At 43.8% G+C, this 27,472-nt stretch overlaps 1 protein-coding gene across 1 annotated transcript; it reads left to right on the top strand.

The window, feature by feature from the left end:
• The first annotated feature begins 9,980 nt into the window (after positions 1 to 9,980).
• LOC127584954 (dnaJ homolog subfamily B member 1-like) lies at positions 9,981 to 26,263 on the top strand. The gene is made up of 4 exons (XM_052042004.1): positions 9,981 to 10,044; positions 19,203 to 19,419; positions 23,507 to 24,084; positions 25,650 to 26,263. The coding sequence occupies exons 2-4, from the start codon at positions 19,209 to 19,211 to the stop codon at positions 25,878 to 25,880; spliced, it is 1,020 nt and encodes a 339-aa protein (XP_051897964.1). The 5' UTR covers positions 9,981 to 10,044; positions 19,203 to 19,208; the 3' UTR covers positions 25,881 to 26,263.
• The last annotated feature ends 1,209 nt before the right edge of the window (positions 26,264 to 27,472 follow it).

Below are 27,472 nucleotides of genomic sequence, written 5' to 3'. Positions count from 1 at the left end.
TTCTTCGTCAAGTTCTTGTGGTGCTGTGCCCTTACCTGCCCATGCAACTGAAACCTCCGATTTCAAAACAATCCTTAGTATTTTGCCGTCCGGGAATAAAAATTATTCCTGCCTTATGAAATGCCGCCTTACGAAAACAGGTTGAGTGAACTCGGCCTTTTCTCCTTGGAGCGAAGGAGGATGAGAGGAGACCTGATAGAGGTGTATAAGATGATGAGAGGCATTGATCGCGTAGATAGTCAGAGGCTTTTTCCTAGGGCTGAAATGGTTGCCACAAGAGGACACAGGTTTAAGGTGCTGGGGAGTAGGTATAGAGGAGGTGTCAGGGGTAAGTTTTTTACTCGAGTGGTGAGTGCGTGGAATGGGCTGCTGGCAACGGTGGTGGAGGCGGATACGATAGGGTCTTTTAAGAGACTTTTGGATAGGTACATGGAGCTTAGAAAAATAGAGGGCTATGGGTAAGCCTAGTAATTTCTAAGGTAGGGACATGTTCGGCACAGCTTTGTGGGCCAAAGGGCCTGTATTGTGCTGTAGGTTTTCTATGTTTCTAGAATGTTTTTCCTGTAGAAGAAAATGTTCATAAAATGTATAGAATATGACCTGCCATTTTGTGAAGGGTACCATCCTGTGTAGCACTGACCAATACGTGCTAATTTCCAGGTTACTTTTTTCCCCAACCTAACAACACGTCTTTTACTGTATTAAAGCAAAATATTGCAGAAGGTTGGAATTTGAAAGAAGAACAGAGGAGGCTGGGAATTCTCAGCAGTCTCAGGTACTGACAGTAGAGAGAGAATCTCTTAACATTTCAGGTGGTGAACTTCCAGCAGAATACAGCCATAGAGCTCAGGAACAGGCCCTTCCACCCATCTGGTCCATGCCAACCAAGATTCCCATCTAAGATAGCTTTTGCCTGCATTTGGCCCATATCCCTCAAAACCTTTCCTCTCCATGTACCTGCCCAAGTACCTTCTAAATGTTGTTAAGGTACCTGCCTCAACCACTTCCTCTAGCAGCTCATTTCCATATACCGATCACCCTCTGGGTGAAAAAGTTGCCCCTCAGTATCCTATTAAATCTCTCCCCCTCACCTTAAAACTATGCCCTCCAGTTCTTGATTCCCCAACCCTGGGGAAAAGTCTGTGTGCATTCATCCTGTCTATGCCCTTCCTAATTTTATACACCTTTATAAGATCACCCCTCGTTCTTCTACACTCCAATGGAAAAAAAAGTCCCAACGTGCTCAATGTCTCTCCATAACTCAGCCCCTCGAGTCCCGGCAACACCCTCAAACATCCCCTCTGCATCCTTTCCAGCTTACTGGTATCTTTCCTATCGTGACCAAAGCTGAACACAATGTTCCAAATGCGGCCTCACCAATGTCTTGTACAACTGCAACATAACATCCCAACTTCTATACTCAGTGCCCTGACTGATGAAGGCCAGCGTGCCAAACACCTTCTTCACCACCCTGACTATCTGTGATGCCACTTTCAGGGAACCATGTACTTGTACTCCTAGGTCCATCTGTTCTGCAATGCTCCCCAGGACCCTACTGTTCACTCTGAAAGTCCTACCCTCATTTGTCTTTCCAAAATGCAACACCTCCCACTCATCTGAGTTAAACTCTGTTTGCCATGCCTCAGCCCACTTCCCCAGCTGATCAAGATCCCTCTGTAAATCCTGATAACCATCTTCACTGTCACCGACACCACCTATCTCAGTGTCATCTGCAAACTAACTAACTAACCACACTTTGTATATCCTCATCCATATCGTCGATATGGATGACAAACAGCAATGGGCCTAGCACCGAGCCCTGGGGAACACCATCAGTCATGGGCCTCCGAGAATTAGAAATTAGTGGAGGTAAAACATGTCTTAAGATACAGAAAAAATAGGGCAGAGAAAGGGAGGAAGCAATGAGAGGAATGTGGTCGGGAGGAAGAACTAAATGACGAGCAGTGATGGTGCAAAGCAAAAGGGGTTGATATGGACGTCATCACAAGTATCCATTGATATAGACGTCATCACAAGTATCCAACAGAGGTCAAACTCCCTGAGAGCAGAGGAAATTTATCAGTAAATTATCTGGGGTTATTGTGAATTCTGAAATTAAAGTATAAACTGCTACACGTGTGCAGCATGTAGCAAGGGAGGGAGGAGCAGATTTGACGGACTTGCAAACAATCTGCTGGAGGAACTCAGCGGGTCGAGCAGCGTCTGTGGGAGGAAAGGAATTGCCGACATTTCGGGTTGAAACCCAAAGTCTTGATGCACAATTCCTTTCCTCCACAGATGCTGCTCGACCCGCTGAGCTCCTCCGGCAGATTGTGTGTGCTCCAGATTCCAGCGTCTGCCGTCTCTTCTGTCTTTCTTGACGGACTTCCTTTATTGGTCAGAACGTCAAATATAAGAGCAGGGAGGTCATGCTAGAACTTTATAAAGCTCTTGTTAGGCCAGAGCAGAGCACTGTATGTAATTCAGGTCAACACACCACAGGACAGGATGTGATAGCTTTAGAGAAGGTGCAGAGGAGATTTATAAAATATCCTGCCCATATTGGATAATTCTAGTTATGAAAAGAGATCAGATAATTGGGATTGTTTACTTTGGAATGCTGGAGGTGGAGAGTTAACTGAATGAGACAGACTGAGGAGAAAAAGCCAATTCCCCTTAATAGGAAGGTCAGTAACTAAGGGGCATAAATTATTCTTATAATTGATAGACAGGAATTGAGATTTCATTTAACCAGATGGGCTCTGGACACTGGATAATGTACAAGAAGTATAATGTACAAGACCATGAACTGAGAGCTGTAGCTCTATGGGTCAGTTTTGGCCAATGTAACCATAGTGGACCAACTGGCTTCTTCCTGGACTAAGAATTTCAACAAGTGAATCTGAAACATTGTCCTTTCAGGTGCTGAATAATTTTGCTTTGAAGAATATTCTATTTCTATATTTTACAATTGCCAATTATCTGATCTCTTGGATACTTTGCTTCTCTTGTCAAGATAAGAACTAGCCCTGGAATGTCCAGTGCCAGGAGGTAGTTAATAGGACCATGGTATTCAAATGAATACAATTGGATGGCACAGGACAAGGCCAATGGGCCCATTGTCGCTGTGGCAGATCTTTGAAAGAGCTCTCCCATTCCCCTCCATTCTTTCCCTGATAGCCCTACAAATTGTAACTTTTCATGTCTATCCAATTTCCCCTTTGAAAGTTACAACTTAATCTGTTTCCACAGTGCAGCCTGTAATAACTTGCCGTATAAAAACATCTCCTCATTTTCCTCTGGCTTTCATGTTGGTTGCATTAAATCCATGTCATAAAGTCTTACAGCACGGAAACAGCCCCTTTGGCCCAACTTGTCTATGCTGATTGTGTTGCGCAGCGAGCTAGTCCCATCTGCCCGAGTTTGGCCCATAGCCCTCTACACCTCTCCTATCCATGTACTTATCTAGATGGCTTTTAAATGTTGCTAATGTACCAGGCTCAACCACTATTGCTGGCCGATCATTCCAAATACACACCACCCTTTGCGTGAAGAAGCTGCCTCTGTGTCACTACTCTCCTTCCAATGCAAATAGTTTCTCCTTATTGACTCTATTGAAATCATGATTTTCAACATTTTTTTTGGTAAACAAATTCCTTAATTGATGACGTAACATTGCTTGTGGGATCTTGCTTTGCAAAATGCCCTCTTCAATTCCTGCTTTACAACCGTGACAAGAGGAATTCATTGGCCGTGAAGCACTTCGAGATGAAGTAAAATGTTTAATGGAAATTCAAGACCTATTTTGGCCTTTGCTATGATCAAAGGAATTTTGTAGCTGAGATGGTTCTACTGCACCATCTCCTGTGGTGGGCCGAGGTAGCCTTTCATAGACCCAGACCAGAGGTATATGAGGTGCTGTGTTCCATCTGACTACCCTCTCTCTGGAGGGAGAGCAGTGAAGATTGACCGGAATGATACTCGGGGTCTGAATGGATTCCCACTGTTCCCCATGATAATGTTCCTTTAATTTTCTTTCTAGGTTGCAAGATTTATATCCTGTACTCCCTTTATAGAGGGAGAAAGGACAGTTTTATCAACCTTTGCTGATTTCTGCAGCTGACAAGGATGGCCCTGTATCAGATATCTTAGCGGATTACATTCCTATCTCTGAGTCAGAAGGTTGTAAATTCAAGTCCCACAGAACACAAAAATCCAAACTGAAGCTGAAGGAATTCTCAAACGATGAATGCTCAAATGTGGGAGCTTTCTGGCTTCCAATGGATGAAATAAGGCCAAAAACTAAGAGATCAGAATAAGAGCGGGCTGGAGAATTAAATTGACAGTGACTGAAGGCTCGGGGTTACTCTTGCAGACTCTGCAAATCAGTCACCAATCCATGCTTGGTTTCAGATGAGGTGTGTATTGGTTTGTTATTGTCACTTGTACCGAGGTACAGTGGAAAACGTCTTGCATATCGTTCGTACAGGTCAATTCATTATACAGTGCAGTTACATTGGGTTAGTACAGAGTGCATTGATGCGGTACAGGTAAAAACAATAGCAGTACAAAGTGTCACAGCTACAGAGAAAGTGCAGTGCAATAGGTGCAAGGTCACAACAAGGTAGATCGTGAGGTTCAGAGTCCATCTGAGGACCTGTCTGTCTTCTTGGGTGGATGTAGAAGATCTCATGGTGTTCTTTCAAGGGTGAGCAGAAAAGTTATTGTCCTTGTCCAGACAATTCTAGTGGCTCATTTACCATCATTGGAATCAGCTTGTCTATCTTACCTTATCTAGTTATTTTACATTGTTGGTTGTGAGAGCTTTCAGGCTCGGTAGCGTAGCCGTTAGCATAACGTATTACAGCACCAGCAACCTGAGTACAATTCCCGCCATTGGCTGTGAGGAGTTTGTACGTTCTCCCCGTGTCTGCGTGAGTTTCCTCCGGGTGCTCTGGTTTCCTCCTACATTCCAAAGACGTACGGGTTAGGAAGTTGTGGGCATGCTATGTTGGCGCCGGAAGCGTGGCGACACTTGTGGGCTGCCCCCAGAACACTCTACTCAAAAGATGCATTTCACTGTGTTTTGATGTACATGTGACTAATAAAGATATCTTATTGAGTCATTTTACACTGTTGGTTGTGAGAGATCTCTGGGTTCCAATGGGTGATGTCAGTCTGTGATATTTTTGGGGATGGGAAAGTGAAGGAAATGAACGAGCCAGTACAAATTGCAAATTAAGACCTCATACTTGTATTTAATTCCTCTTTAAAACACTTCCTAAGGTGTATACAGTGTTTAAAGAAAGATCATTATTCCCTCAGTTTTGGGCTCTAGTCCCATCTTGGTCACTCAAATATAAAAATTTAATCGATGCTCCACAGAGGTGCTGTGTTTTAGATGAGATGTGAAACAGACTTAAAATAATTTTAGAAAGAACTACAGATGCTGGAACTGTATAACAAAAACAGGAATTGCTAGAAGCATTCGGCAGATCAAGTCATATCAGTGGCGAGAGAAACAGAGTCAATGTTTTGGGTCCAGGACACTTCAGCAGAACTAGGAAAGTGAGAGAGAGTGTGTGTGTGTGTGTGTGTGTGTGTGTTAAACTTGCATTGAGAGCAGGGGTGGACAGACTGTATGATCCAGATAAGTTGTCAAGGTAACCATATGTTAAACACTGGAAGCTGGAGATGGAAAATAAATACATTTAAACAGAGGTACATCCACATTTGTCAACAGAAAGGGAGAAAAAAGAGTGATTGCCTGCAATTGTTAAATTTAATATTAAATCTTGAAAATTTGATGCGCTCAGATGGAAGACAAGGTGCTGTTACATTGTGCATCATTGGAACAATGCAGGAGACCAAAAACTGAGAGATTAGAATAAGAGAGGGCTGGAGAATTAAACTGACAGTGATTGAAAGCTCAGGGTTACTCTTGCAGACTCTGCAAAACAGTCACCAATTCATGCTCAGTTTCTCCAACTGAAAAGTTAACTCTGTTTCTCTCTCCATTGATGCTGCCTGACCTGCTGAGTGTTGGTAGCATGTTCAGGTTTTTATTTTATATTCTAGCATCAGCAGTAATTTGCTTTCCAATTTCTGTTCAATTCATTCTTATATTGCAATAGTGACTACAGTGCTTTGGGAATGGGAAAAGTGCTACAGAGATGCCAATCATTCTTTTAATATCTTTCTTGTTGTTCAGTTTCAATGTTTGTATCGGTTGTGTTTTGTATTGTTGACACTGCTGTGAACTGGGCTGGATTTCATCATCAATCTCTGCCATTGGTATGGGAATGGTCCACATATTCTATGTGAAGCTCTGGCACAAAACTCATAGTCTACCAGGTAGCAGAGATCCATAAGATCATTAGGATCAAAATCAGACCATTCAGCCCATCGAGTCTGCTCCACCATTCAATCATGGCTGACTTTTTTTTCACACCTCCATTTTCCTGCCTTGACCTCCTCACCAATCAAGAACCTATCAATCTTTGCCTTAAATACACCCAATGACTTGGCTTCCACAGCCGTCTGTGGCCGCAAGTTCCACAGATTCACCACCCTCTGGCTGAAGAAATTCCTTCTCATCTCAGTTTTAAAGGGACGTCCCTTTACTCTGAGGCTGTGCCCTCGGATCCTAGACTCTCCTACTGATGGAAGCGTTCTCTCCATGTCCGCTCTATCCAGGCCTTTTAGAATTTGGTAGGTTTCAATGAGATTCCACCCCCCCCCCGCCATCCTTCTGAACTCCAGGTACAGACCCAGAGCCATCAAACTCTCCTCATATGTTAATCTTTTCATTCCTGGGATTATTCTTGTGAATCTCCTCTGGATCCCTGCCCTTCTATGTGCTTCTGAGATTTGGACTACAGCAGGCACCTCAAGGCACAGGAAAGATAGCCCCAATGTTGTCTCTGCAAACTCCTCCAAGTTCACTGGAAGAATAAGCAAATCAACATCCCCAGCAATGTGATCCTAGTTACTTTCAGTCAGCTGTACTGGGAGGCACCATCATAGCTCCATACCTACACTTGACTCCCAAATCTTTCTACCCTGAACTCTCTTAAGGGAAGAGATTACTAGGTGGGCAGTGGTAAAGATTCAAGGATGTGGTCAAAGCCTCCTTGAAGAAAGGCAACATCGTCAATGAGAATTCCTGTGGGGAAGGACATACAGGAGGGTATCGAAAAGCTCGAGATACATGAATTGGGAACACACAGAAGCTCTGCAAAACAGTGGAGGAGCACGCCACCTCAAAAAATACCCATGAAAGTGAAAAACAAAACTCAGACGCTGGGAGTCTGGAATAAAAGCAGAAGATGCTGGACACACTCAACAGGTCAGGCAGCATCTGTGGAGAGAGGAACAGTTAACGTTTCAGTCTGTAGACCCTTCATCAGAACTGAAAGGGGAAAGAAGTTGGGTGAGGTAGCAGGGAAGGTGCGCATGGAGAATGGGTGGAACAAAAAGAATGGTTTTGGTAATTGTCACATGTACCAAGATACGGTGAAAAGCTTTTGTTTGCGTGCCAGCCAGGCAGATCATGCCGTACATAAGTACATCGAGGTAGTAAAAAGGAAAACAGAATGCAGAACATAGTGTTACAGTTAGAGAAGGTGCAGTGCAGGTAGACAAATAAGGTGCAAGGGCCACAATGAGGTAGATTGGGAGATCAAGAGTTCGTCTTTAGTGTATGAGAGGTCTGTTCAAAAGTTTGATAACGGCAGTATAGAATGTCTTTAACAGGGTGAAATAATGTGATTGTTAAATGGCTGTTAAGCTCCCTTCTCCGTGTGTTTCTGTGCTGTATAACTCTATGTATTGCTAATGTCCAGACTAGGTACAGTAAAATTCCGATAATCTGCTATTTGACCATTCAGATATCCTGATAGTTTGGCAGGTGGCTCATCAGGTAACATATCATGCACCTCCCCGTTTGCCCAAAACGCACTGGTGCCTGCACTCCCACAAGACTCTCTGGTCCACACATTCCTCCAAGTCCTACTGGGGCCCGTGCTCCCCTGAATCATAGAGTTATGCAGCACTGAAACAGGCCCTTTGGCCCAACTCATCCTTGCCAGCCAAGGTGCCCACCTGAGCTAGTACCATTTGCCTGCATTTTGCCCACATCCCCACCTAAACATTTCTCACGGGTCCCCTCCATCCTCCAAGTATGCTGGGGCCCCTGCTCCCCTCTCACTGGTCCCTGCACTTCCTGGAGTCTCAACAGTCTTACAACCTCCCGAAACTAGCGGGATCCCAGTTCCTGCACTTACCAAGTTCAATGAAGAATTTATTATAGTACGATCTGACACTGAAAAACTAATTAAAAGTGTGTTGGAGAATTAATATTGAACAACACACAAGATGCTGGAGGAACTCATTGGGTCAGGCACCATCTACGAAGAGAAGTGACAGTCGACATTTCGAGTCGAGACCCTTCATCTGGACTGAGACCTTTTGTCAGTTGAGATGAATCTTAATCCGAAACGTCGACTGTCCATTTCCCTCCATGGATGCTGACTGACCTGCTGAGTTCCTCCAGCACCTTGTGTATCACCCAAGATCTGCAAAATGGAGACTGCAGATGCTGGAAATCTGGAGCAACACACACAAAGTGCTGGAGGAACTCAGCGGGTCAGGCAGCATCCAGGGAGGGAAATGGACAGTCGACATTTCAGGTCAAGACCCTTCATCTGGACTGCTGAGTTCAATAGCACAGGAGCAGGCAGAAACAATGGGCCTACTGGGGCAGTTTGGCTTGTGGTTCTTGGGTAGGAGGTAGAAATGAGCAGTGCGGGGTTGGGACACAATGACGTTGGAGGCTGTAGAGGGGAGATCTCCCGAGTTGACGAGGTCAGTGATGGTGCAGGAGACAGTAGCCTCGTGCTTCTCAGTGGGGTCCTGGTTCAGGGGTAAGTAAGAGGATGATTTTGAGAGTTGCCGTCTGGGCTTTGCAAGACACTAGAAAGACTGCAGATGCTGGAAATCTGGAGCAACACACAAAATGCTGGTCAGGTAATATCCATGGAGGGAAATGGACAGTGGATGTTTTGGTTTGAGACCCTTGATCAGGACTGGTGAGTTCAGTAGGGCAGGAGTCGGCAGAAACAATGTTTATGTTTATTTATTTATTAGTCGCATGTACATGGAAACACACACCTCTGCCTGGAATGTTGGTGCCGCAAGTGTCGCCACGCTTCCGGCGCCAACATAGCATGCCCACAGCTCCTAACCCGTATGTCTTTGGAATGTGGGAGGGAACCGAAGCATCCGGAGGAAACCCACGCAGACAAGGGGAGAACGTACAAACTCCTTACAAACAGTGGCCGGAATTGAACCCGGGTCGCTGGCGCTTGTAATATCGTCACGCTAACCGCTATATTGGCTGATGAAAGGTCGACTCTCCATTTCCCTCCACAGATGCTGCCTGGCTCCCTGAGTTCTTCAACATTTTGTGTAGTATCCCCCGTATCCGCAGTCTCTGGTGTCTCTCTTAACGTTGAGCAACATCCAATAGTCCAGAAATTAGCCAGTTCGACACCACAAATCGCAAGCGTTGCCGATTATTGGTTTTTACTGAAAGGGAAGGGCAGCCACAAGTGGGCTGCGCTTAATGCAAAACAGAAAGAAAGGGACAATAAAATACCTGGCCGACCGGCCCGTCACCCGCCTCCTGCCCCTTCAATCTGCGGGCCTCAGAACCGCAGTGGAATCAAGTCAGCCCGGATCCCTGAAGAGCGACGCCCGGGGACGGTGAAGAAGGGCGGCGAACGTGCTGCAGCATCCACCGCCGTCGCAGGCACCCGAGCGGGCGCTCTGAACTCCCAGGGCCGTCGCCAGGCGACGCCACGTCACACTCAAACCCCGCCTCCTGTGTCAGGAGGAGGCGGGGGCGGAGTCTGAGGAAGCATGGGGCGGGGGAGGGGGGAGGAGGAGGAGGAGGTGCAGGGGAAGTGACGAGAGATGGAAATGTTCCTGAAAGTTCCAGCAATTTGCTGGAAGTGTCGCTGAGAGCGAAAGAAGAGAGGCAGGGTATGACTGCGGCTGGTTCAGCAGCCTCTGGTCGAGGACGAGGTGGCGGATACAATGTATCACAGACACCGGATACAATGGATCCGGGAAAGGGGGAAGGAAGCAACTGGATACTTTGTATCCTTTGCCCCTGGTTTAGATACATTGTGTCCCGGTGCAGGAGGGAGGGATGGATGTTTGATGTGGCCTTGTGTGTGTATGTGAGTATGTATTATTGTGCGTCTCTCTCTCTCTCTCTGTCTGGTTAATGCGGGCCTCTGTGTGTGTCTAGTGATTGAAGCCACTGCCCTTTTGTGACAGGCGTAGGCAGGGGCGGGGCAGGTTAGGCCATTACATGTTATACTTTTCTAAACAAAAAAAAAATCGGTATTTTGGGGGGGGGGGTGTGTGTGAAAAATGAGATGCAACATTTATAAGGGTGGGGTGGGGTAAAGATTCCTGGCCGCATGTAAGTCCCGGGTGCTGAGAGGACTTTGCTGTTCTCCTTTCTTTGTAGATTTGACAGAAAGCGAACACTTTTAGTTGGGGGGGGGTGGGGGGGGGTGGCGGCTGGGGCTGGTGGATTGCGGTAGGAGCACAAGAACGGGAGGTGTCCGGTTAACAGCTTTTTGCCTTCGGAGAGATGTGATCTGTAATCTAACTCCACAGCCCTGCTTATTTGTCCCATATCCTTAATAACCTGTCAGTCTCAGATTTAAAATTAATAACTGGCCTAGTGTCAATGGCCATTTGCAGAAGTTACAAATTCCTACTGCCCTCAGTCACTGCAGAAGTGTTTCCAAACTTCGTTCCTGGCTTTATGCTTCCCAACTGTTGGAAATAATTCTCTGTATCCACCCAATGTGTTGGCCTTTTAGATCTTAACACCAGTCAAATTTAGTCCTTACTCTTAAATTCCAATAAATGTATCTCTAATTCGTGATCTCCTGTAGAAAAGCCCCTGAAGTCCAGTTGTTCTGATTGCAGTGCAGAATTAACATTCTTTCCAGAGTCTGCATTGATACCCAGATCTGCTGTGAAGCGTGGGAATACTCCTGTGCCACTTCATTGGAATTGGTTTATTATTGTCACTTGTACTGAAATACTTGTCTTGCATACTGATCGTACAGATCAATTCATTACACAGTGCATGAGGTAGTACAAGGTAAAACAATGCAGAATGCAAAGTAAAGTGTTACAGCTACAGAAAGTGCAGGTAGACAGTAAAGTGCAAGGTCATAACGAGGTAGATTGTGAGGTCGAGAGTCCATCTTATCGCACTAGGGAAACCGTTCAGTAGGCTTATAACAGTGAGATAGAAACTGTCCCTTGAGCCTGGTGGTATGTGCTTTCCTTTCTTCCTGATGGAGAAGAGAGAATGGTTCCGTGGGGGTCTTTGATTATGTTGGCTGCTTTACTGATGCAGCAAGAGGTGTAGATAGTCCATGGAGAGGAGGCTAGTTTCCATGATGTGTTGAGCTGTGTCTTCAACCCCCTGTGGTCCTGGGCATCACACGATGGCCCCTTGCACTGACATTAGCAGACAGCCGGGAGACTTTATACACTTACTGTGGAATTGTTTGGTATTTGACAGGTTGGAAGGCAGGTATGGTGGAGAAGTGTTTGTTCCAGCTTGAGTGAATTTCCAACCTGTGATTCAATGGGGATTGCAGATAGATAGTGTGCCTTTGGGCAGAAGTAAGAATGAGTTCTGAGAGAAAGATGCATCACTGTTCTTTGGTATGCAGTAGCAACCACGGGCAGGTCACACCTTGGTTCAGAGAACCTGTGACCCAGTTCTTGAAGGCAGGGCAAAGGTACCCAACTGATGATTGTATCAAATGATATACATTTGGAGCAGGTGCTAAGATTGAAGTGAAAATAAAAAAAAAAAATTTATGATGGCAATCTTGGTACGGTAGTGTAGCAGTTAGCGTAACGCTTTACAGCACCAGTGACCTGGGTTCAATTCCTGGCTGCAGTCTGTAAGGAGTTTGTACGTTCTCCCTGTGACTGCGTGGGTTCCTCCTGGTTGCTCCGGTTTTTCTCCCACGTTCCAGAGACGTACGTGGTTAGGAAGTTGTGGGCATGATATGTTGGCGCCGGAAGTGTGGCGACACTTGCGGGCTGCCCCCAGAACACACTACGCAAAAGATGCATTTCACTGTGTGTTTCAATGTGCATGTGACTAATAGATTTTATCTTAAATTCTGGAAATACTCTGCAGGTCAGGCTGCATCTGTGGGAAGAGAAACTGAGCCAATGTTTCCTGTTGGAGTTTTGCTTATTGATAATTAAATGCCTAGAACAGCTTGTCTCATTGGGTAGTGGAAGTATTAGGATGGGTGGGGGGACTAGGATAACGAAAGTTGGCCTGGCAGCTCTTTCCCCATCATGCCTCTTCCCGTATACAATAATCTGCTGTCCGACCATTCGGAAATCCCAATGATTCAGCACCCATCTCATCAGGGCCCTGGTTCCTTCATTCCCTTTAACACTTAGCAGGTTCACTGGGGAATTTATTTAAAATATTGTGTGGCATCTTTAAGAAGAAAGGTGAATTGAAAATATGTTGAGGTATTATGGAATGACATCCAATGATCCAGAAAATCTGCTGTCCGGCACCACAAGTCCTGCCTGTGCTGGATCATTGGAGTTTTGTAGTTTCACACTGTTGCTGTTGCATGTTACACAATTCTGTCAAGTCCCAACACCGGTTTTGTATTGAGCTGACAGTACTTATTTCCTCCTTTCTTGAATTAATATAGTATTTTTAGTACAGTTTAAAAGGATTTTTAATGTAGTAAAGTATGCTTCACAGGATCACTTTCCAAATGAATTGTGACACTGAGCCATGGAGGGAGATGTAAGAATGTGTGACCCAGTTCTGGCAAAAACAAAGTAATGGTCATTAACATGAAACAACATTAATTTTTCTCTCTCTCCAGATGGTGCCGCGAGTCTCTGTGTATTTCCAGCAATTGCAGTTTTTGCCTTTAAAGTTACTTTAGCCTGTGTATTCAGTTAGCAAAGTTTTGTAAGGAATTCCAGAGCTTAGGGGATTTGGCAGCTGAAGACAAGGTTGCTAATGGTAAATAAACAAAACTAAGATGTGCAAGAGGTGAGATTTTGCACTAGTTGTTCAACTAATTGTGCTGATTTCAACTGTTAAATAAGAGCATTTGAAAAGAGTAAATCTACTTTATGGAAATTGTGTAAACCGTTAATTGGGGTAATTGTCCCTCTTTAAGATGCAGTATTTTTTCTTTTGCAGGCAGTGTTCAACTGGAGTTATTTTGCTTTCTGTGGTATGCAATGTGTTTATTTGCAGGACAAGGGTAGTATACTGTGTAATGAACTGGTACATCCTGTCAAATGCAGTACAAAAGCTAATGACACCTGATAGTGTGATGTGTAATAGTCCGCTTCTAGAATTTGAGAAGTCCCTTTTACATGGCCTTCTGTACTCTGATGTAGAATATTTCGGCCATAGTTTTCTGAAGTTCTGCTGGGTGTTCCCCAACAAAAAATTGGCACGCCTATGCTCGATTTATCTGCGAGCTTACCAACCAGCCAAAGGAAGGAAAAGAGCTGCAGTTGGCAAACTTGTTGGTTTTCAGCAAAGCAGAATTCAAGAACTCATTGATGTGCAGTCATAGATGGTAGGATTTAGATTTTTTTAGATGGTTTTTAATAAATTCACAGCATTACATTCATTGGTCACAGCAGATACATTACAGACATTTAAGAGACTCTTAGATAGGCACATGAATGACAGAAAAATAGGGGACAGAAAAATAGCGGTGGGTGTGTGGTACGCACTGCCGGCAGAGGTAGTAGGGGCAGATACATTAGGGACATTTAAGAGACTCTTGGGTAGACACATGGATGATAGAGAAATAGGGGGCTATGTGTGAGGGAAGGGTTAGATAGATCTTAGAGCAGGATAAAATGTCAGCACAACATTGTGGGCCGAAGGGCCTGTACTGTGCTGTAGTGTTCTATAAATTCTAATTTATTTTTGTATCACCATTTAGAAAAAAAAATGGAATCTTGGCCAATGGGACATTAATTACGTAACTCATCAACACAAGGCCCTGAGGTGGACTCTTTACTTACTGGATGTGGGTATTGCTGGCTAGACTGATAGTTGCTGCCCATCCCAAGAGGCTCTTGAACTGGGTCACTTGACGGGCAATTGAGAATCGGCTACCCTAATGTGGGCAGCAGTCACACATGGTCCGGAGGGAAGATTTCCTTTTCTAAGGAATTCAATGTTCTGACAAATTGACTTTTAGTAATGCCCTGGCCACACCCATAATTTAATTCTGGTATTTAATCAAATTTAAATTCTCCTAGTGCCGTGACAGCATTTTAAACCAGTGTCTGGGGATACTTAATTCCATGACATTACCATCATACTATTGTTTCCTTCTACAGCAAAGGATTGGGTAATAAATTATGTCGAACACCACAGGTCTGATTATCTCATGGACTAAGAACCCCGAGGTAGTAAAATCAGATAAAAAAAACATTCATTTGGTTCATGGAAGAACTAAACTTTGATCCCAAGAAATCTGTTGCATATATGTGGAATAAAAGCAAAGTTTCAGGTCATTGTCCCAACCAGTCCAAATTGTCTGTTTCTTAAAAAAAACCAAAACTGCTTTGTTCCTATATTCCTTCATCCCAATTTCCTGTCAATCCAGACATTGAACAGGGAGGAAACCTTCACATAATCTAGCACTCGAGTACTCTAGCATTTTTAAAATGTTCAAGTACGTCAGACAATATAAGGTTCCTATTGCAGATATTTCTTTCCTTGCAGCACAGAGTCAAAGAATAGATTATGTGATGTTTGCTTTCAAATAACTGGGCATCAAATGCAGCAGATGAGTCAAAGCATTTGACAGCTGTGATTAAAACCTGACCTATTCCAATCATTCTCCTGCTGCTCATGGAAAAATTGCTCAGCAGCTGAAACATTCCCTGTCATATTCAAGGTGGTTTGTGCTTTTTAGGTTGTGATCAGGTTGAGATGATGTTCATGCTTGGAGGTATAATGCAGGAGTCCTGCTGATTGTTCAAAATTACCCCAAAAGTAGGTGTAGTTTTTATTTGAATCTTACGCGCTCTGGCACAAGAATCCCACAGTTCCCAACTCCTTTCCTCCTGTAGTTTTACATGGTCTTGACTTGCTCTGTGCACCACCCGATCTTAGTTTTTGTCTGGCTTGTGGAGGGAAAACAAAACCTCCTGTCAATGTATGCTTCCTGTGCGTGCCTTTTGACTTCGCGATGTGTTTTTATCACCATCTTTGGTCAATTTTGTTTCTCACTTCTGACACAATTGCCTAACTTTTTGAAAATAGTTCCATCAAACAATTAGTCCCTGTCTGTGCTGACTGAACCAAACTGACAACCAGCATAACTCATTGGTGGTTATAGAACCAATCAAAACCATCATGGCTGATTGCTCCAGGCTTCAGCTCCTCTTCTGCACCAGTTCCCCATAGCCTTCTATTCCCCAATCTTTCAAAAAAAAAAGTATTTTCCTCCACTTTAACTACTTTACTGATCTAACCTCCACAAGCTTCTGGGATGGAGAATTCCAGAGATACACCACCCTCTGCCAAAACAAATTCCTACACACATCTATTTTGAATGACCAGCCCCTTGTTTGAATCAATAATGTCTTCTCGTTCAAGGATCTCCCACTAGTGAAAACATCTCAACATCTACCCTGTCATGCCTTCTCAGGACGTTGTGTCTTTGTTAGGTCACCCATCATTCTTGTCCTATCAAGAAAAATGTTTGCGGTTTAAAAGAATGATGGGTGACCCAACAAAGCATGTGAAGAAATAATGCTCCCACAATTATTTGGAGTACCAAAATTACCCCTATGTTGACTTGTTTTTTTTTTGAATAACATGCACTCTGGCACAAGAATCCCTGATCTCCCAAGTCCGTCATCCTACAGTTTACACTAGTTTGTCTGTATTGTCACTCTTTAACTGCCACTATTAACCTTCCAAACACTAGTTATACCTCTGCCAATCCTGGCCACAGATTGTCCTGTCCATCCCTTCCCTCAATTTTTCTGCAACATAAAAATAATTCATTTTCTCTTTCCTCATCTGACAAAGGGTCTTTGACCTGAAGCGTTGATTCTGTTTCTCTCTCCACAGATGCTGCCTGACCTGCTTGGTGTATCCAGCATTTTGTTTTTATTTCAGAATTCCAGCATCTGCAGCTTTTCTTGATTTCCAAGAAATAACCCTAACTTGGTCCACATTCCCGTGGACATAAGGGTCAAGAACCAGAGGATATCAAATGAAGGTAATGGCCAAAAGTGCCATGAAGGAAAAAGTTTTATGCAGTGAGCACCTAGGATCTGAAATGAATGGACATTGCATGTCATGAAGACATTCAAATGTGGCATTCATAATAGAACAGAGTACTTGAAAGCAAATAACTTTCAGGGCTGAGCAGAGAAAGTAGAACAAGCAGGGATGCTCTTGTGTTGAACCAGCATGGAATGAATAGAGTCATAGAGTTGTTTCTGTGCTGTACATCCTTTTTGCGCAATCAACACTATTCCCATTTACCGGCATTGGGTCTGTATCCATTTATGTCTTGCCTATTTAAGTACGTGTAGAAATATCTCCTAAATATAGTGATTGTATCTGATTCCACTGTTACCTCTGGTAGTGAGTTCCAGACATCAACCACTCACTGTGCAGGTCTAAACAAAAACCTACCACTCAGATCCCCTTTAAAACTCCTTCCTCTCACCTTAAACTTATGTCCTTGTGTTTTTTGATACCCCTACTATGGGGAAAAAGATGACTATCTACCATATCTATGCCTCTTATTTTTATACCTTTTGTCAGGTCACCCCTCTGTTTCAGTGAAAACAAACTCTGCTTATCCTATCTCTCCCATAAGTTAAGTCCTTCAATATGGATGAATCTCCTCTGGACTCTCTCCAGCACAATCACGTCCTTCCCACACTGTGGTGACCAGAACTGCACACAATACCCCAAGTGCAGACTAACCAGGATTATGTAAAGTTGTGACAGAACACTCCAACTTCTATATTCTATGCCCTGACCTATGGAGGCAAGCAGGACATATGCAACCTTCCACACCTTATCTACTGTGTGGCCACTTTTAGGGAACTATGTATTTTGAACCTTGAGGTCCTTCTGTTCATCAACATTTTCATAGCACCTTACCATTCACTACATATGTCTTATCCCTATCTGAGTTCCCAGAATACATCACCTCACACTTGTTGGGATTAGATTACATTTTGTCCAACTCTCCACCTTTTCTATATCCTGCTGTAGCCTTGCGTGATCTTCCCTGCTATCCATATCACTTTTTTTTCATGGTGTCTGCAAACTTACTAATCATACTTCTTGCATTCACATCCAAGTTGTTAATATATTATCACAAACAACGAGGGTCCCAGCGCCGATCCCTTCAGTACACCACTGATCTCACAGACTTCCGTTTAGAAAAGTATCCCTCCACCACCGCCCACTGCCTCTTATCACCAAGTCACCTTTGTATCCAGCTCACAGTGGTTCCCATGTGCCGTAACCTTCTGAACCAGCCTACCACGCAGGACCTTGTGAAATGTGTAACTAAGGTCCATATAGACAATGTCTATTGCCCTGCCTTCAGTCATCTTAGTTACCTCCTCAAAAAAAAAATCTCAATCAATTTAATGAGGAAGGAGTTCTCTTCACCACCCCCCCCCCCCCCCCCCCCCCCCCCCCCCCCACCACCAAAGCCTTGCTGACTATCCCTGATCTGCCTCTGCCTTTTCAAATCTACATAAATCCTGTCGCTTAGAACTTTCTGCAACAATTTCCCTACCACTGGCATAAGGCTCACTGGTATGTAGTTACCTGGTTTATCCCTGCTGTCTTTCTAAAAAATAAAGGAACAACATTAGCTATCCTCTTGTTTTCTGGAACCTCACCCGTGGCTAACAAAGATGCAAAAATCTCCATCAGGACCCCAGCTATCTCCCCTTTTTTCTCATTGCAACCTGGGATTGATCTCATCTGGCCCTGGGTACTTATCAACCCTTTATGCCTCCCATGATATCTAACACTGCTGCCTCCTTAACACTGACCTGCTCCAGATTATCCATGTACCCCTCCCTGAATTTACTATCTTCCAAGCCCTTCTTGATGAATACAGATGAGAAATATTCACTTAAAACCTTGCCCACATTGCCTGGCACCACACACATTACTTCTTTGGTCTCCAAGAGACCTGTTCTTTCCCTGCCTACTCTCTTGCTCCTGTTATAGAATACCTTAGAATTCTCCTTAATCCTACGTGCCAAGATTATTTTTTTTAAAGTAAGATCAGATCTTCATTAGTCACATGTACATCGAAACACACAGTGAAGTGCATCTTTTGCATAGTGTTCTGGGGGCAACCCACAAGTGTCGCCGCGCTTCCGGCGCCAACATGGCATGCCCACAACTTCCTAACCTGTATGTCTTTGGAATATGGGAGGAAACCGGAGCGCCCGGAGGAAACCCACGCAGACACAGGGAGAACGTACAAACTCCTTACAGACAGCGGTGGGAATTGAACCTGGGTCGCTGGCGTTGTAATAGCGTTACGCTAACCACTACACTACCGTGCCTGCCCATTTCATGGCCCCTTTATGTCCTCTTAATTTCCGTCTTAAGTTTCTTAATACACAGTCACTGGGTTTTAAGCACCCGACGAATGGGGAACCCTACGTACAAAAGAGTTCCCATAATATTAAATTCAAAGGCCTGATGTACATTTGTTCCTCTCTCTCCACTATTAGTAATTGTTCTTTCTTACCAATCTTGAGTGCCTTTGCCAATCATTACAATACTGTGGATGTATGGTTACCATATTGAGAGATTTTGTGTATTTTGTGACTTTGGACAAAATCAACTTTGTGGCGTTCTGTAAAAATGAAACCAATTCATTACCCGGGCAGCCTGTAGGCTGAAAGGCGTCCTTCAGCTGTATTCTTTCCGAGAGTTCATAATTGAAACTGTTGGCCCATTGATATGGGAGCAGAAAGCAGCAACGGTCAGGAGGGAAGGTGTATATTCCTGAGAGTGACAATTGAATGCTAAACTATTTCAGCATGATCTCTTCTATCTTTGTAGGCATAAAATGGGGAAGGATTATTATAAAATCCTTGGCATTCAGAAGGGAACCGCAGATGATGAGATCAAAAAGGCATACAGGAAGATGGCCTTAAAGTACCACCCTGACAAAAACAAATCTCCGGATGCAGAGGACAAGTTCAAGGAAATTGCTGAAGCTTATGATGTACTCAGTGACCCCAAGAAACGGGAGATTTACGACCAGTTTGGAGAGGAAGGTAAGAAAGACAATGGAGATTTAATCCCAATTGGAAACCTCAGGGGGCCTGTGAGAGAGGACGAATGATTGGCATTGTATAGCAGTATGAGGGGTGGGATAGGCTGGTGGGTCAGGTCTGCAATGTGGCCGCCTCTACATTGATGAAACCAAGTGCAGACTAGGCAGCTATACTGCGGACCACCTGCACTCTGTCTACAACAGCCATCTCGAGCTTCTGGTCGCATGTCATTTTAAACTCTCCTTCCCCCTCCCACACGGACCTGTTTGTCCTCTGCCTTGGCTGTTGCAAATTGGAAGAAGAATGTCTTGCATTCAACCCAATGTTGAATTTCCAATTTCGGGTAACTCACACCCCTGGTGTCCTGATCCCACATCACCTTCAACCATCATTTTCTTCTCCCTTTGTTCACTTCTCCCATACTTCTCCCCACCCCCTCCTCTTGCACTGCTGTTTGTTGGCAATCTTTCTTCCTCCCTCGTCGACTTGCGCCTTTTGCCTCCAAGGATGATTGACCCACTGAGCTTTTCCAGTTGTTCTGTTTTTGTTCCAATAGTGTAGCAGTTAGCGTGACGCTATCATATCTGCTTCTACCACCTCCCCAGGCAGTGAGTTCTAGCCACCTACCGCTCTTTGTACATCATAAAAAAAACTTGCCTTGCATATCGACTTTAAACTTTCTCTCCTCACTTAAAACTTACGCCCTCTAGTATTTGTCCTATTGGAAAATAGATAAAGCCACCAGGCTCAAGGACAGCTTCTGTCCTGCTGTGATAAGAACTATTGAACAGTTCCCTAGTACAATAAGATGGACTCTTGACCTCGCAATCTACCTTGCTATGGCCTTGCACCTTATTGTCTACCTGTACTGCACTTCCTCTGTACTGTAACACTTCATTCTGCATTCTGTTATTGTTTTACCTGGTACTACCTCAACGCACTGTAATGAATTGATCTGTATGAACGGTATGAATTGATCTGTATGAACGGTATGTAAGACAAGTTTTTTCACTGTACCCTGGGGAAAAAAGACTGACTATCCATGATGCATGAACAAATTAAAAAGCAGTTTCTTGAGTAGCATTAGCCTGATGTCCAGAACTGGAAGTAATGCCACAAATCATGATCTTGAGCTATTTTGAATGTAGCCATAAGTTTTTTTGCATGCTTCATGCTTCCTAATAGTTGGATAAATAAGTCTCATCAGACCTGTGACAAAAGTACGGTACCACAATATATTTTTAAATGGATATGGAGACTTGTGAGTCTGGACTGTATACAGTTTGTATCAACTGAACATTGTCGATTTATCAGCCACCTCTATGTGATGCATGACACCAAAAGCTCACACGTGTGTGTTCCCACCAGTGATAATAAACTTTAAGGAGAAATGGGACTGGGCAGATAGAAGCAGATGAGGTTTTACTGCTTGTTACATTCTGGTAGGAAGTGTGGGGAGAGTCAATATTAACTGGAGGACATAATCCTGAAAAGGGTATCAGAAACAGAGAGACCTGGGTGTATATGTGCATAGTTCTTGATAGTGCAAGGCAGCTTGGAAAGTGGTTTTAAAAACAGCTTTGAGTATCATTGCATACAGTACAAGAATAAGGAAGTTGTGATAAGTCTGTATTGTGCAGTTTGGGCACCACATGTCAGGAGAGACGTGGAAGATTTAGAAAGAGTAAAGAATATTTACCACAGTGATTCTAGGGATGAGGGAAACAAAACTGTGAATTCTGGAATGACAATGGAAATGCTGGAAGTCTCAGCACAGCAGCATCTGTGGAAAGAGATACCAGTCAATGTTTGGGTTGGGTCTGATTTCTTCCAGGGATGAGCGATCTTAGTTGTGCAGATAGACTGGACAAGATCAGATGATTTCCCTTTGAACGGAGGAGGTTATGAGGGGATTTGATAAGGTATTTAAGACCAAGAAGGTCGTGGACAGATAAGAGATTTTCTTTGGTGAAGTGGTCAAGAACTAGGGGATGTGGAGTGGCAAAAGAACCAAAAGTGACACTTTTTTTGTGTGTGTATAAATACAGGAATGTGGTTAAAATGTGGAACAGCACTGCCAGGTCTGGTAATAGGCAGATTCTGTTGTAGCATTCAAAAGGGAGCTGGATAAGTATCTGAAAGGAAAGAATTTGCAGGGCTGTGGAATGAAGATATGGAAAAGGATGAAAATAAAATCTTAGATGTGCACTGGAAACAACTCCTTGAAGCTAAATCAATCTCAGCAGTAGGAGGCGCTTAAGAAATATCAAGGGGTTTCAGGCTAAACCAGTCCTCATAGAAGGGTAGGATTGCCAGATCTAGAGCCCCTGGATGACTCGGTGTGAGAGGGAAGACTAATGCAAAAATAAAATAGAAGCGCGCCTCAGACACAAGCTTAATACGGCAGAAAGCCCAGATGAGTATAGAAAATGTAGGAGAGAAAATAAAATTGGCCAGTAAAATAAAGAAAACACAAGTGTTTTGTAGATTGAGCAAGACGAAGCAAAAGAAGGGTCTCAAAGTTGTGAGAAGTTGCACTGTTGCAGAAAGGCTGGTGCAGTGGGTGTACTTAAGGTACAGGGCCATTCCCTGACTTTCCATCCCCAGTGTGGCTGTAGCCAGTTGCAGACCACTAATGCCATGCACTGACTGAAATCAGCAAATTGCGCACAGTTGAGATCAAATCTGCAACCGTCCTGGCCTCTGACTTCTGATATTTGCCCATTCAGCTATCGAGGTGGTGAACCATGGGCTTTGTCTGTATGAGGCCTCTCTTTTAATGAATATCCACTCTGAATGCTGATTAAATCATTTTGTCCAGTTCTGGTTAGCTGTCAAACAAAGGAAAATTGCTTTCTTGTCTGAAGGAAAGTTCTAGTCGTTATTAGCTGAATACTAACTCTTCCCCGATGCTTCTCCCCCTCCCAATGCACAGATGCATTGTGATCATAAGGGAAATGAAATCTTAGTCCATTCAAGCTCCCCACCACCATTGGCAGAGCATGCAGAACTGTCAGGAAGCAGAATCTATACATTCAATGTCGTCTTCACTTGAGGCATCACACTGGCTAATGATAAATGCTGTATTAAGGAAAGCCAGATGGAGTCATAAGAACTGAAGGAGAGCAGTCGATCCCTTTGACTGTCCATCCAGTTATATCACAGCTAATCTGTATCTTGATTCCATCTGTCTGACTGGGCTCCACAATCTGAATGCCCTTCCCTATCAAAAGTATTTCGATCTGTTTTGAATTGGAGCATTAAACTCTTAACAAGGAGCAAAAGCTTGACATGTTCTTGAATCTGGTGATGCTTTTGCCTAAAGTGTTCTAAAATCTTTAGAAAACTAAGATGGGAAAATATTCTCCATTTGTTGCCGTTGGTACACCTATAGAAACTCTGATCTGCACTTTTTGTTACTTCCTGGACTATTGTCTCTTGGTTGGCCTCTCTGCTTTCATCATCCAAAACCTTTGTCTTAGTACTGTAATGCCCATGTCCTAATTTACCCATATTCTACATATAGCTGTACTCGTAGACTACCTTTGACTCCCATTTTGACAATATTTTTCTTGTATAAAGAAAAATAACCATCCTCCAATGCCTTTTATGGTCTCTCACTCCATATCTCTGTAACCTTCAGCCCTACATTCTTCCTAGACTTCTTCCTTCATGCAACTGTAACATCATCTACTTCACTTATTTCCTTTGCTTCTTGCCTTCAACTGCCTCAGGCCTGAAGTTGGAATTTCCTAATCTAATCCAAGACCTATTTACTATAGTCTACCTATTAAATCACTTTAATCTACGTTGGGACTTGTATCAATATTTATTAACCACCTTCGAGTATATTCCAATGGGAAAGCTTCTACAAACAAATTACTGTATCTGAGGAAAGTGATTGCTGTAAGTGATTCTAGTTTGAGGAACACTTAGAATTTCTCCCTCTGTTATTCATTTGACTGGAGCTCAATCTCACCGGTATTTTCAGAATCATAGGAGCAATAAATCAGTTTGATAGCTTGAAAATATCAGTATTTCTGTTTGTTTTCGAACACTAATCCCATTTTATTTACCTCTGTTTTAGGATTAAAGGGTGGTGGGTCTGCTGGTCCCAATGGTACCAACTTCCAGTATACCTTCCATGGAGACCCTCATGCAGTCTTTGCAGAGTTTTTTGGTGGAAGGAACCCTTTCGACATCTTCTTTGGTCAGAAAAACGGCGAGGATGACATGGAGATCGATGAGGATCCGCTGAGCTCCTTCAGTGGGTTTGGCATGAGTGGCATGGGAATGGGTGGCATGGGCGGCATGCCTGGTTTCCAGCGAGCACGGACGTCGGCCAAGAAGCAGGATCCTCCAGTGACTCATGAGCTGAAAGTTTCCCTAGAAGAGATTTTCACTGGCTGTACCAAGAAGATGAAGATCCGGCGGAAGCGCCTGAATCCCGATCGGCAAACGTTGAGGCAGGAAGACACCATCCTGACAATTGATATCAAGAAGGGCTGGAAGGAAGGGACAAAAATCACCTTCCCCAAGCAAGGTGATGAAACTGCCAACAACATTCCTGCAGACATCATCTTTGTTCTAAAGGACAAGCCACATCCTGTCTTCAAGCGGAATGGATCTGATATCATCTACATGGCAAAAATCACCCTCCGTGAGGTAACGTTCTTTTCTTTTTCTTTTACTTAATACTGACTCGGGTCTGAGCTTGGATCCCACTCCAAAAAAATTAGCATAAAAATGCACCCTTGTGAGATACTGAGGGAATGCTGGACTGCCAAAGATACTGGCCCTTGGCTGAGACAATAAACTGTGGCCCTGACGGCTCGCTCTCGCTCGTTGACAAAATTTAAATCGGTCAAGAAAGTTATCCCAGCCAATATTTTATCCCACACAGTTGCTAAACAATTTTTGGGGGATGGCTTTGTGAAGCACCTGCACACAGTCCACAGGAGTGACCTTGAGCTTCCAGTTGCCAGCCATTTTAATTCACTACCTTACTCCCACTCTGACCCTGAGACCGCTTGCCTAATGTAAGCTTGAGGCATGACACTTTTTTCATCTGGGCATGTTGAAGCCTGTAGAACTCTATTGAATTTTCCAACTTCAGATAATTTTTTTTCTTTTATTCTATTTGTGCCTGGACTGTCCATTTGTACGCGCCATTTCTATTTTGTTTTTCCTTTCGTCATTTGTATATTCTGACTTGCTCAGCGCACCCCAGTAGGTCTGACTGTACAGCATCACACAACACCTCAGAGGGTAGTGATTTCAGTAATTGAAATGGGGATTGGATTGGGGGCAAAATGTGCAGGGCTTTGGAGAATGGCTGAAGGAGATATGGGCCTAATAGGTTAATTTTCAGAGAGCTAGTCCAGGCATGATGGGCCAAATGGCTGCCACTTGTGCAGCTGAATCGCCCCCCCCCCCTTTGGTCTGTCTTCTCTTTTTTAGATAGCCTCGTCCATCTCTTCAACCTTGGGTTCCTGAATGCTTTGCCAATTTTGGCCTCTTAATTGTTGACAATCCCATTTCAATGGTGGATAAGTTCCAGGATTTTCCTTGCCCCTCCAAAGTGCTCCACCTCAGCTCTTTCCTCCTATATGCTCCTTTTAAAACCTGCCTCTTTGACCAATCTCTTTGTCACACGTCCTTTTTATTTGGCTTGTTTTTTTTTCGTCCTCCGAGTGCTTTAGGATGCATTATAGGACGCGGCACGGTAGTGTAGCGGTTAGCGTAACACTATTAAAGCGCCAGCAATCCAGGTTCAATTCTGGCCGCTGTATGTAAGGAGTTTGTACGTTCTCCCCATGTCTGTGTGGGTTTCCTCTGGGTGTTCTGGTTTCCTCCACATTCCAAAGACGTACGGGTTAGGAGCTGTGGGCATGCTATGTTGGTGCCAGAAGAGTGGCGACGCTTATGGGCTGCCCCAGTACATTCTCAGTAATGCAAAAGATGCATTTCAACTGTGTATTTCAATGTACATGTGGCTAATAAATATCTTGTCTATCACGGTAAAGGCATTGTATATTAATGTAGATTACAAGACAATATTTTTGCCTTGTTTAAGTAAATAGAGTAATTATCATTGTGCTTCGCTTTAGCAGTAAACCAATGGATGCTAGAAATCTGAAATCATGGGAATTGCTCATCGTGGGTCTGGCACGTGTGGGGAACAAGTTAACATTTAAATTTTCTAACTGCTGATACTTTCATTGACCCAGGCACTATGTGGTTGCACACTGTTGATACCAACACTGGATAAGAAAACTCACATGATGGCCTTCAAGGATGTCATCCAGCCAGGGTCACAGAGGAGAATATCAGGGGAAGGATTACCACTGCCAAAGCAACCTGACCACCGAGGCGATTTGGTGATCGAGTTCCAAGTGCATTTTCCTGAATCTCTGTCAAACGCAACACGGGAAAAGCTGAAGGAGCTGCTGCCACTGTAACAGCTGCAGAGGTCCTGGGGGAGATGAGTGATTGAGGGTGGGGAAGGAACAAAATCATATTGTAGTGGACTGTAACTGCCACACTGTGGTCTGGGTGGCCACATCAACTTGGACCTACCATTGAGCAAGTTGCTTAATGTGTTTTTAAAAAAAATAATAAATCCTATATCTCAGTCTTTACATAATTGGAAATTGTTGGTATACAGACTGTACCTTCAAAATACTGCAACATGTGTTCAACTTCATGCTACCTTCAGTGTAAATAATACACATTTGTTACCAAATATACAGTACAAAAAGTATTGCCTAATCTATTCACATAGTTTATCTGTAATGTGGCTGACTACTTGTTTAAAATAAATCATTTTTCTTTTTCTCCTAAACCTTTGCATCTACACTGATTCTCAGTCCTGCTTTCAAGCTCTTAAATACACTAAACCTTGTTATCCACGGACATTACCATCTGCATATTCACAGGGTCTGCCAAGTATCCCAAGACTGTTGGTATATACGACATGTTCCTGAGCGCTTTCCCTGTGGGGTTCAGTGAATCCTGTTTGTAAGATGGATTGCATTTGATGGTTTTGTGCTGGCAGATAATGCAATGTCAATAGTGGAGTGTGGCTGGGGTTGGGAACACTAGAGGCTTAAGAACGTGGATAGTTTCTGACAAACTGAAACTTAGTAGTTGTATCTTCGGAGAGATTGACCACTATGTCATTACAGTCTTGATGTCATTGCCGGTGGCCTTGGATGTATTTTGTTGTTGTCTGTGGCCCCTATTCCTTGTGAATTACAGAGACTTGGTGTAAAGCCTTCTTGGATGTCATAATAAAACCAGTGTTGCCCACCCCGATTGCCCTTAAAAGATGTTGCAACTGTATTAAACTTTGGTTAGGCCTGTACTTGGAATATTGTGTACGGTTCTGATTGTCTCATTACAGGAAGGATGTGGAGGCTTTGGAGAGGGTGCAGAAGAGGTTTAGCAGAATCCTGCTTGGATTAGAGGGTATTAGCTATAAGGAGAGGTTGAGCAAATGGGTTAATTTTCTTTGGAGTGCTGGAGGCTGAGGGAGTCCTGATAGGGGTTTATAAAACTGAGGGATATAGGTAAGATATTTGGAATCTTTTCCAAGATTAGAAGTGTCAAATAGTAGAGGGCATAGCATTAAGCTGAGAAGGGGAAAGTTTTTTAAGAGATGTGCAGGGAAGTTTTTCCACACAGTGGTAGGTGCCTGGAATGTGCTGCCAGAGGTGGTGGAAGTGGGTACAATAGTGGCATTAAGAGGCTGTTAGATTGGTGCAGGGATTGGCATCATGGCAGGCAAGAAGGGATTAGTTTAATTGGCATCATGTTCAGCACAGGACATCATGGGCTGAAGAGCCTGGTGCTGTGCGTTCTATGGTGGGGAACTCATTGGGCAATTTTCTTTGGACAGTGATCCAGAGATAGGCATGATTAGTGAAGGTATTTCCACAGTGATAGTGGGAAGATGTTCCAAGAATTTAGCCCAGCAGTGAAGGAATAGTATTTTAATTAAATCAGGATAGGGCAGCTTTATTTCTTGTGCAGCTGCTGATATTGTCCTTCT

The sequence above is a fragment of the Pristis pectinata genome, chromosome 31, assembly GCF_009764475.1.
Source record: "Pristis pectinata isolate sPriPec2 chromosome 31, sPriPec2.1.pri, whole genome shotgun sequence".
Lineage (NCBI taxonomy): Eukaryota > Metazoa > Chordata > Chondrichthyes > Rhinopristiformes > Pristidae > Pristis > Pristis pectinata.
Note: the sequence above shows the minus strand (reverse complement) of the source record. Positions and strands in the feature narration are given on the sequence as shown.